At 33.4% G+C, this 12,437-nt stretch overlaps 1 protein-coding gene across 1 annotated transcript; it reads right to left on the bottom strand.

Annotated features, from left to right (window-relative positions):
• Positions 1-865: 865 nt before the first annotated feature.
• Positions 866-9,686, bottom strand: LOC148613626 (uncharacterized). The gene is made up of 4 exons (XM_088587074.1): positions 9,603-9,686; positions 7,197-7,659; positions 6,220-6,407; positions 866-3,564 (listed from the first exon to the last, which is right to left on the bottom strand). The coding sequence occupies exons 2-4, from the start codon at positions 7,630-7,632 to the stop codon at positions 2,584-2,586; spliced, it is 1,605 nt and encodes a 534-aa protein (XP_088443200.1). The 5' UTR covers positions 7,633-7,659; positions 9,603-9,686; the 3' UTR covers positions 866-2,583.
• Positions 9,687-12,437: the final 2,751 nt, after the last annotated feature.

The raw sequence follows: 12,437 nt of genomic DNA, 5'->3' as shown, positions 1-12,437 counted from the left end.
AGAATTGCAGTGCCATTTACAGGTTTTGTGCATCCCAATGAAGCTGAACACATTTGCGTGTAGGACAATATCTGTGAGTCAGGCCCAAGTATGAAACGAAATGTTAGTTTACACATCAAAATTGTAAAAAAAAATACATTTTAGTATTTAGAATGCATTGTAGATAATAATGTATAATACAAAATATCTGTTCAATTTGGACACGTACTTATCTTGTAGTACTGGGGTTATAATTGTTCTGTAATCCTAAAAATTGCAATAATTCAGACATTTTGGCAAAATCACACTATTATCTTGCATTTAGTGGCTTTGAAAATAAATAGAGATACATTTCATTCCCTTTGAAACCTTAAAACCCGTTATTGCCGCTGGATCAGTTGGTTTTCTCATGATTTATGACTTTGTGATGTCAAGTTCATTTTTTTTTTTTGCAATAGCAAATGTTTTGATCATCAATTTGTCTATTACGAATAATTTTCCACAAATTTCCATCTTGTAAACTTTATTTACATCTTTAAACTGTTTAATTAAATAATACCGCCCAAGCTTGATTGGCTACGTTAATATTTAATTGGACCGTTCGTAAATTGTTTCTGCCAGCGTGTTGCGGAATATGTATTATCGTAGTTAATCTCTTACCGTGTTATGTACCCACTTTTAAGAAGTATGACGGCGCCGCCAATACCCGATGTCACTCCATGTTTAATATTGTTAGTGATTTATAGTGTGTGTGTGTGTGATATCTAAATTGCCCTATTATTTTTACTTCGGTGTACACACATATATATAAGTTTCTTTGTCGATGTATGGAAAAATGTGTTTATTATTACTACTAAAAGTCAAGATCTTCTGCCAACAAACGAAATTATCATTTTAAATAATTTTCATTAATATAAATAAGAAAATATATAGAAATATGAAATACACACTCTAAGAATCAAGAAGAAAGAATGTCACTACATGTTGGTTTGAATAGTTCCAGTGTAATTATCAGCACTTTCATGAGTTCAGAATGAAATTGTGAATGCGTATTCTAAATCAGCATTCAATAAATTCATGCCCGGTATTTATACATGTACATGTATATATTAAAGTCAGGTCAAATGCCCGGTATTTATACACAAAGTCATATATAAATACGAACTATCAAAGAAATTGTATGATAAATCTGGAACAATTTACAAAGGAGCGAGTCTTCAATGAGTCGCATGAACAATTACACCTGTTAATTTACAAATTCTAGGAAGTTCCATTATTAAAATAACATACATATTTATTTACTATTTACAATAGTACCATTTCTATATTTGAGTCTATACATTCATATAAATATCACAAATAGCATGCATACACATAAATGTAAAATGTTAAATATGCACCCTAACATTTTGCAAGCTGAAGGAAGCTATGTTAACGAACATTTTACTAGTTCTCGTACATTATGACAACTGGTTACATATATATTGCATTTGTGATACATTGCTTCACATTACAACATGCCACAATATTAAAAAAAGTCAAGACATTAATCCGAATAAAATTTCATAAATTTCATAGATTTCATCTACATTTTTTAGAACAATGAAACAATTTAGCAATTTTAGTCAAAATAAATAAAATAGTTATAGGAGGACTATCTGATGAGCGCGATGAGATAATATTTGATTCTCAAATTCACTTCAAGGTATTAACGTTGATGCCATGTAGAATTGTGCATAATGTTTCATGCTTTATACATGAACATACACATATACAAAATGCAAAGAAAAACTTAGATACCCTTGTTAGTTAAAATCACAAATCACAATAGTGATAATCCAATCAGTGGTAATCAAAACCCACTTGTAGTAAAAATAAAATCTTTCTGAATATTGCGGAAACGGAAAACAGGGAAGAGAAACAAAAGAAATAAAATGAACGTCACGTCTCTAGACTCAAGGTTACAACCAGTTACATCTGTGTGTAAAAATTGGAGTTTTTAATAGCGTTATAATTTTCAAAACACTTATTATCCCAAAAAAGAAGTTGATTTTACTGAAAAGTTTCCGAACAATTTTTGTTTCGACCGACAAATTCCATTAAAAAAGAGTTATTTTTAACAGGGTGCAATAAAGTCGAAAACAAATGTCACTAGCCTATTAATGATAGGATTGAAACAGTTATCATAACACCACTTTGCAATATAGGGGTATATAGTGATAGTATTATCATGATTCAAGAGCAGATTGTTAAAGAAAATAAATTGTAAGGACGATTAAATGCAAAGAAAACGGACCGTAGTTCACGAGGATCCGATGCCAAGAGTCTCCGCCAAATCAGTTAATGGCTTCTTGTCCTTTTTCAAGCATTTCATTTGATGTAACATTTTCACATTTTCTAGTAACAAATCGGCACTTTCCTGGTCTTTATCCTTTAATTCTTCCTCTTCTTGTTTTATAATGTGGTCAAGAAAATCGATGATGTCTTTATATTCTGATTTCATAGCATCATGATTCAGTATTGTAATGAGATCATATGCCGTCGCAAGTTTTTCGTCCAAGCTGATAAGGCATTCGTGGATATTTGTCTTTGCTTTTTGTAGGATTATTTTGTAACTTTCAACTCCTTTATCTGCAACATCGTATCTTTTTTCATTTCTGTGTCGGTCTCTATCTCTTCTGTTACTATCGTTGAATGGGTGTAACCTTGTATTTCATGTTGTAATACACTGCATCCACAATACCTGCACTTCATGGTGTAAGAGATTGCATTGCAAGTTAGTTTGCTTATACTATATGGCCATAAAGCCATGCAGCTGTTGTGACATGTTTTACTACAGAAGGTACAGTTAAGCGAATTATATGATTTCTCTGTTTTGCCAGGGTTTATCACTCGTTTCCTTACTTCAAACGGTGTGTTGTCGCGCATTTGGGATTCGAATTTCATCAATTGTGCCTTGTCTTGATTAAACTGTAAAGATTTATTTACGCTCTCTCTTACTGCAATCGCTATATGTTGAAGATCAGTCGACAGTTTTTCTTTTGTTTCTAAAACTTCTTTTGTACATTTCAGAGAAATTGGTGTCATGGTTCTTAGTTTTTTGAAGAACTTTTCAAAGTTTTTTGTTCGCTCTTTCCATACAAGTTGTGCCATTTCTGACGAAGATTCATTGAATATACCAGAATTATTGAAGCGGAAAAAAGCGCCATCTGCTATTTGAATCCCAGACTCTTCAATCGATTTTAGAACGGGGAGTTCTCCCGTTCCACTGTCGTCATATGTTACGAGAGCGCATATGTTGTCTTTGACGTTTTTGCCAAAAAGTTCCATTATTTTTGTAAAGACATACCTTTGGGGTTCAATCAACCGTACATCTGATAATTTGACCACTAGACAAATCGCATGAAGACTTTCTATATGTTCACTGAACAAAGCATTTATTTTTGTCGGAATTGTGTCGTCAAAATCCGTACCCCTACAGTCTCCGAAGCCAGGTGTATCAATGACACATAGTTTGAAATCGATCACGGATCCGCTGGTAAAGGGTACATGATAACATATAATTCCATCAGTTTGGCTTAATATCTGCGAATAAAAGGAAATATTGAAAATCGTATATGCTTTGTTTTCGAATTTCTGCTTGTTTATCAATTATTTAGATTCTAATTATTTATTCTATGATCTGGAGTGTCAGAGGAGACCAATAATCTATTTTACTGGATAGTGTACAAATTGAGGCTATGCGTATAATCACTGGGTTGCACAGTACAACATCATTAAGATTTATGATAAACTTGTTCTCGGGAAATAGTGTGATAGATGCAAGAAGCATAAACTTTTAAATTTTGATAAAATATTGAATGGTCATGCACCAGAATACCTTAAAGATATGATAGCTTCATTTTACCCTCCTTATCCTTATGTTCTGTGGCAACAAGGTAATAACTTGGTCAGTGCAGGACTACTTCCTTCTATAAAAGTTTTGTACCTTCCAGTATTAGACTATGGAATGATCTTGATCATGCCATGTAACTTGCCCCATCAATTATCTCTTTCAAAATAGACCTGATCTTACGTTTATAAATAGGGTCTCACTAACCGCTTCTAACGTTTCAATTACATTATATGTTGAAAAAGTAATTTTTAAAGTTTCACTGTTAATTCAGAGGACAAATGGCATCTTAAAATTGCATACCATTGCGAAGCTAGGAAAGTAAGACTTTCAAAATCATTATGCTAATGGTACGATGATTGTAGAAATTCTTCACAAAATTTACTTAAATAAATAATACTGAAAATCCACATTTTACCTATTCTCATAACTGACAGCATGGAGTCAAATTAATCAAACATTTAAACAATATTCATACACTTTTGTAGTAAATTACAAATATGATTTTAATTTACTCATTCTCAGGTTAATTTGGACAACTTTTGATCAGAATACACACAAATAATGTACTTACAATGCATAGATCTAGGTTCAGTGTGTTTTGGTACTATATAGCGGGTGGCCATTTGACCCGGAAGTGGTTAGTGAGACATAGACATTTGATCATGGTGTGAGGAAATAGAATATCCTCCAATGTCAATTAAAAAATGCAGCCAGTAACTGAAAGTCACACTTATTTCATGACTGTTTGATGGATAACGCAACTTGCCATTTTTTACATAAGTGTGAAGATAATATTCATTTTGTCTTTTGTTGTCCCACTTATGATCATATCAGACAGGTTCTTATGGGAAACCTCTCTCGATTTGGTACTGTTAGAAAATATTGTTATTGAGGTTCATTGATATATTAAGGAATAAGGGAGATGTCTTTAGAAAACTTACACACCTACACTTGTAAATAGCAATGATATATGATTGATTGATTGCTTGTTGGGGTTTAACGTCCGAGCAGCAATATTTCAGCTATATTCAGACGATGAACCATTTCATCGCTTTCAAATCTTTCTTACTTTTACGTACTACTGTAAATCCTTAATTCCCTTTTAATTGAGTTTTCTTTTTCTGTTTTACTCTATTTTGTTTCTATCTCACTTTAATTAAATTTCAACTAAATCTTTTTTCTTAATTTAATTTATTTATTCCACATATGTGTTCTTTTCTTTGGTGTTTATCCCCTTGCCAAGAGTAATTAAGGGAACCAAGATTCTAGCGGAAATCATGAGAATGTAATCCAGGGACAAAGACCAGATATGGAAAACAGACATACACAACAAAGAACATAAAGTAACTAAAATAATACATAGAAAGTAAATGAGCAACTCGAACTCCACTAAAAACTGGGAATATTGACCAGGTGCACCGGTAGGGTAAGCGTCCTCTGCTATGACGCGTAATAAATCAGTTTTCATGGTTCAGACGGATACACCGTAAAGATCCATGATGACGATGAAATTGCTTGCTGTACAACCTTTAGATCGGGAGAAAATTTTCGAATAAATGCATGAATGAATTGCATGTCGGAAAAATTGATTAATTGCGCAAAAAGAATGTAAGATTTGTCTGATAACATATTAGATAACCAAAACGTTCAAGCCGTCTTCAAATCGAAAGTGAAAGTACATCGCTACCGTATTTTTATGACGTTGCGTCAATGGTTGCTATGTTACCAGTATTGATATTAATTCACCTTCTAAAGAGCCATGAAGCTGTAAGCGCTCACAGTGAACAAAGTGATTTTATGTGTTATTCCGCTGTTATGTTTTATATATATCATAGGAATACATAGCATTAAATTTTGGTTTTTGATAATAACTTAATCACGATTTAATCAGGCGAGTCCGCTAGGGCGAGCCCTGATATTTTCCGTGATGAAGTCACTATCTAAAACAAAATGGCATTTATTCTTTTTATCAGTAATTTGCTATTTATAAAAGAAAATGATGCTCGTTATCTGAAATATGTTAAAAAAATTACGCATAGGCATTACTTCAATGAGGACTATTTTATCGGATGATCATTGAACGTCATGGTTTGTGATACGGACCAATCACTTAACACGCTCGTCAGTTGATGCGATGTAACAGGGGAAGGTTGGCATATCACAAAATTATTTTTTTTTTGCTTGCAGGGTCATCCCTCTTCGTATGAGGAATCTCGGATTGTTACTTAATATATGATGTATGGTAGTACAGCACAGCTCACGTAGGAGTTATTCTTGGGAAAAGGCATCAAATTAACGAGTCCTGCGGAAGGAATGACCAAAAATAAATTATGAAGGAACCTGACCTGAATATTTTGCTTGTTTTTCTCTGATTCTGTAGGATGCGTCAGCTGGAATCTATCGTTTGCTGCACAATTTACGCCCGCTAAGTAGTTGAACATTGCATCTAGCCATGTACTCTTCCCAGAGCCTGTTTGGCCCAGTACAATGATTTTTTTCTCATAAACTCCATAATCTTCCTTCGTATTCTCATCTAAAATTATTAATACATTAGATGAAATAAAAACAACTAGAACTCGTACTGCTGTGACATCTATGGCAGCATTCTGACACGTTTGTGTAATATTGATTTGTTGTGACATGCATCATTAATTTGATCTTTTATCCTACATATTAACACCTAAATGAACTGTCCTGTATTACTATACATCGTGTACTAATTTACAGCTCTAGATTAATCCTACGAAGAGGAATGCCCCGGCCAAAGAAAGCTATACTTTAATATATAGCTTAGCTGGCCTAGTGGTCTAGGGCGCTGGACTTTGTGTAGGCGGTGTTGCCATAGATGTCACAGCGGTACGAGTCCCGCGGAGGGAACGACCAAAAATGTCCATCGCAAATTTGATTGTTCTGACACCGTTCGGAATTGTTCAGAACTCTCTCTCTCTCTTTCTCTCTCTATCTCTGTAAACTTATTGGTGGTTCTGAAAAATATCAGGATAATTAGTTACATAACAAAAGTTATTTTATTTTGGAAATTCAAATATTGACAATAATTAAAAGTTTCGAAAGGTTGGCTAGATGTAAATTGATTTTTTTCATGTTGGCTGTGTTTAGATAAAATAAAATAGAGTAACTTGTTTCTTCCAAAATGAAATGTAAGCCAAATATTTAGAAATTGATTGCGCTGAGAACTTTATGTTATACAAATGTAACAAAGCAGCCCAAGTTAATGACATTATTTGTGTTTTAAAATGTACGCTTTTTTGAAACTTAAGAAATAGGGATTTATATATAAATGAGTTATAACAAACATATATACCTTCGTAGTAACACATTCTAACGTCTTTGTTAATGTACTTCACACTAGATGGCTTTAATACATATCCAACGGGATTTTCTCCCAATTGTTCACATGTTTTCATCAATAAGTCGGCTAATGAACATTCGGTCTTTACTACTGTTCTATAAATTTGACTGTCAATGCCATCGTCGCAGATAAATATGATGATTTCATAATCGGTATTTTCAGCCAATTGTTTTAAAGTACATACATATTCATGCTTATTTTGAATATGTTTTGATTTGTATGGCTTAGTCCCTTTGATTTTGTATTTTATTGTATAACCATCACAATCAACAATTTGAGTTGGTACAATGTTTTTCCAATACAATGAAATGCTATGTGGAGTTTTCCTAACTTCTAAAGTTGACACTGTATTGTCTCTTCCTTCCATTGTGGAAACTCTTTGATTCATGCAACAGTTAACATGTCCAAAATCTAACTATTTAAAAAAAAAAGAGACAGAAATGAAGGTTCAGTCTTAATCAATTTTGTATGTGAACGTTTATTTACATATGACAAGAAATATGAAGATTGATCTTATTCGGTGAAGAATGTTATATATTAATTAACAAGGACACTGAGCAGAATGCATCGACGTTCGTAATAACAAGGTCTTACTAACCACTTCTGGGTCAAATGGCCACTCCCTATGTAGTACCAAATTACACTGAACCTAGACCTATGCATTGTAAGTGCATTATTTGTCTATTATGATTAAAAGTGGTCAAAATAAAGCTGAGAATGTGTACATTAAAATCATGTATGTAGTTTACTACACAAGTGTATGAATATTGTTTACATGTGTGAGTAATTTGCCTCCATGCTGTCAGTTAGCGGAAAAGGAGAAATGTTGATTTTCAGTATTTTTTATTCAAGTAAATTTTGTGAAGGATTTCTACGATCATCGTAGCATTAGAGTAATGCTTTTGACAACCTTATTTTCCAAGCTTTGCAATGGTATGCAACTTTATTTGTCCTGGGAATTCATAGTAAAACACTGAAAATTATTTGTTTAACATGTAATGTAATAGAAACGTTAGAAGTGGTTAGGGAAACCGAAGATAGCGAACGGAAAACATGCTTCAATCAAACATGAATGTTACCGCCGTTGCAAAGTTGTAAGCGCATGGCAGCATCGTTCCGGGGTAACATGTAAGTGCACAATAATATGACTAATCGTTATAGATATGAGCGCATTAGAGGGCGTCCAGTATGTTTATGTTGAGGACAGCATATAATGTAGTTATATTCCATATAGATAATTTATTTGTAAATGGAAAGTCTATACCATTCAAGAGCGGTATCGCAAGACCTCACACAACGCAGTAAAACGCAATCGTCAACAGAAAATTGAAGCCTTGTTCTGGTCATTAGTCTTTCCAATTTAACTGTTTCTTTACCATTGTGTTCGACAAGGTCCCTAGACCCTGTCAAACGAAGTTCTTTAACAGGAATGGACCTAGATACTAACAAGCCCCAGATTCAAATTGTATCAGTTGTTTTGGAATTGTTTTCCAACCATCGTGTTACCAGGAAGACGTATTGATCTAACATAGTCAGTTATTCGACTTTGTCGAAACGATTTTTACCTCCTTCGTCTTATACACAATGTAACTTTGAGATTATTCATTACCCAAGGAATAAAATTGTTAATAAGTGTTTCCTGTTTTGTCCGCTAAAAGATGCACAGCCAAAACGCGAAAATTAGGAATATAACTCTAGAATAAGCAAAACTTTAATACACACTTTTTGACGAATATATTTGAATTGATAAAACGTTACTGCATGAAAATATAAACCTTTCAAAACTAAACAAATCCAAAGAAATAAATCATGGTTTATACTAATCAGTAATATTGAGCAAAGTGCGCAATTTTTTACCAAGTGATAGGAGGTCATGAATTAATTTTCACGAAATAAAATTGAGGTCTACAAGATTTCTTTTGAGTTGATCATTTGGGAAAATAATGTGGTAGAGAGAAACTTCTTTCCGAAACCACATTTTGTGTTTTTAAACGGACTACCATAGAAACATCATCCTGATTCGATATATTACCTATGGAAAAATATTCTTGAAAAATCTTCTGAAACCTGAATCTCAAAAACGCGGAAAAAAAGTTCTAAAAGAAAAAAAAATATTGTTAATTGTTTTCGAAACATATCAAAATGTAGCTGTTACATTTCTAATGAAATATTGTTACCTGCTCTGGAAATAGTGAGAGGCTGTCCAAACCATAATTATGTATGCTAAATAAAATGAAATACTAGTAAACAGTTTAGATGCCGAATCAACTTATTTCTAGGAAGAATAAATACTGATCAAAACATTAACACGCAGAAGTGTATTGATATATATATATATATATATATTACCATACTTACATTAATCTAACAAACCAATCAAGCTTTTTGGAACATAAGATTTAAATTACCAATTTTACATGGCTGTAACTAGGACTCCGCGCCTTATACAAGAGCATCAAAATTCACATTCAGCAGATTATATAACCATACCAAACATAAGCCACGCCCATATTACATATTTCAATCATATGCACTGTTAAATTACTGCATATTTGAATGAATCCACAACATAATTCCTTTTACAACATGGTATTGATAATCATATCTAGAAATCGTATCAGCTAAAGCTATACTAGATACAAAGCAAGGTCGAGAATAACCAAATTATGATAATTTGCAATGATTTTGTTAACTGAAGATCAGAAAAAAAATTACGATTATTTTTCTTACGTCTTCAAGGTTTCGACTTAAAACGAGTTGCTCATAAAAAGTCAAGTCCGGGGTAGACAAACGAGGAAAGGAAAACTATGACCCGTTGAATAAATCAGTTTTCATGGTGCAGATGGATACACCATAACGATCCACGAGTTCATGATGACGACCATAAAACTTCTGCAGTGATGACTTCAATCTAGTAGCAACATAACCCTGTTCCAGAAGCCTATTTGTTAGAGTTCTAGCGCGATACAAAAATTAACAGAAATTGTTAATAGATGCTATGGAATTGTTTTCGGCCATCGTGTTTTCCTTAATTTCTATAACATTGGTTCAAATTGTAAATTTAACTTATAAACTTATTATAAAAGATCACTGAACATGAGTTCGATTAAGCAAAGCACAAGTTAGTCTACCAAGTAAAATAAATTCCTGCCATTTTTACATAGTGCATTTCAACTAAATTTTAGCTATCTATATCTTTTGAAGACAACATTTACAAACAGTTTGATTGTTATTTTTGAGGGGCTATGGAATCATAAATACTTCGACACAATCACACCTTATTTGGCCAATGAAAAACTAGGTTATAATCAAAACCGGTCAGAGTAGTTAGTGAATTCTTAATGGATAAAGGGAGGGGGCAGCCACTGCCCACACTTAATTCATTAAAAAGTCGCTTAATACACTCTAACCTTTACATAATAGATATACTAGTACTTAAGCTAAGTATATAAAAAATAAAGTAAGAGCAGGTGAAAGGACTTATGCAACACAGTTATTTTGACAACTACATGTACATGTATGTTATATATCAAAAAAGTTTATATTATACTACATGTATGTGTCACATATCTAGACCATTTAATTTCGAAACAAAAAGAGAACTGTATCTATTTCAGACCAGGCAAAATCATTTTCAACCTGTCGGACATTTGAACAAAATTAATCCAGCCGTTTTCAAGTATTTTAGTCCACTATATTTTCCTTTAGGGTAGTATGTAAAAATTCAACATACAATGTACATGTAGTGATTAGTCCCATAACTTATAAATTAATTGAATCAACTAGAAATGGTGCTGAAAAAATCTTACAAAATTTGAACAAAATCTGTTATTTTTTTTTATTAGAGTACACAAAAGTTTTTAAAAATTAGAACCTATGTAGTGAGGCCTTGGAGAATGATAGGAAATATTTCATCATAAAACTTTTAAACTGTTAAAGCATCAAAGGATGTTGAGTAGGCCTTGTATACCTTACCAAGATGTGAGGACATTTCTGATTTGTTGAATGGCATGAACATTGATGGGACACAACATGCTTTTAAACTTCGCTTGTTTAGTGGTGATTGTCCTGCCAGACAATTCGGAACTTACCAAAAAAGAGGTGGTCACTATAGTTGTCTATGTGGGGTAAACTCAAATCAGCACATGGACTTGATCCGTTGTTTCGAAAGGAGGGAGCACGTAGTAAAAAGGGTACTGTGGACAAAAATCATATCCAACAACTGCATAAACCCTTTTAACAACTTTAAAAAGGATGAGATCAAGAGCGAGTTGGACAAGAGGGGCATTGATATATACAACCTAAAGAGTAAGCAAGACCTCCAAACTAAACTTGATGAAGTTCTGCATGGCATTTGCCGTCCACCTGCCTTACTTTTAAATCAACCACAAAAAACAACTGAAGAGCACAATATAAACTATTATGAAGTTATGAGTTGTGAGCCATTGCATGACTGAACAAATGTCATCCAAAACCTGATTGTTGAGTTGCCTAAACACGTTACTGACAAATCGACAAAAACAGAACTTGCAAAATTCTACACCACCACTTTAGTTGGCAAAACACAAGTTAAAGGGCCAGATGCCAGAATTTATCTGGTACGTTTGACAAAAAAAGTCGATGATCTCCATGTTGATGGCAAAATATCAGAGGACATAAAAAACATGATCAACTCTCTGGTAGAAATTCAGAACATCGCTCATAGTCCAGCGGAATAAAGGTCACCAAGGACAGTTCTAAGGCTTTACAACCTTACCTTTTCTTTTGGAATGTTGGCAAAAACTGTTATAGGAATACCAGTGAAACTCACTGAGAGGAAATTTCATGGTAGCCATTCCCATAGTCTTGTAGTGCACCTTTCAGAAATATTTCGTATAATAAGCTTAAGATCCATCCTCGCAGAACAAGACGAAAAAGCCTTTGGCTCACTTAGGAAAATCGCTGTTGGTACAACAAACAGAAAACCTGGTTTTGTTGTTGGTAATACTGTCCTCAGATTTAACAAACAACAAAATTCTGACAACTTTAACAATCATTTCAATAAACAGCACTCAATCATAAGTCAAGAAGCACAGCTCCTTTTCAAGAAACCGAACACTTCATTCTCCAAAACCTTTGCTGCCAGCAGAGGATTTCTGTTTCAGTCTCATTTTCGAAGAATCTCAGAATACCTCCGTCCTGGACAAAATGTGT

Source organism: Perna viridis, chromosome 6 (assembly GCF_037379345.1).
Source record: "Perna viridis isolate PV_CMFRI_1.1 ecotype Kerala chromosome 6, ASM3737934v1, whole genome shotgun sequence".
NCBI classification, from domain to species: Eukaryota; Metazoa; Mollusca; class Bivalvia; order Mytilida; family Mytilidae; genus Perna; species Perna viridis.
Note: the sequence above shows the minus strand (reverse complement) of the source record. Positions and strands in the feature narration are given on the sequence as shown.

Coding starts and splice junctions, on each gene's coding strand:
- LOC148613626 (XM_088587074.1), bottom strand. CDS start 7,632: ATGAATCAAAGAGTTTCCACAATGGAAGGAAGAGACAATACAGTGTCA. Junction 6,408..7,196: donor TAGAATGTGTTACTACGAAG/GTATATATGTTT, acceptor TAATAATTTTAG/ATGAGAATACGAAGGAAGAT. Junction 3,565..6,219: donor AAAACAAGCAAAATATTCAG/GTCAGGTTCCTT, acceptor TTTTATTCGCAG/ATATTAAGCCAAACTGATGG.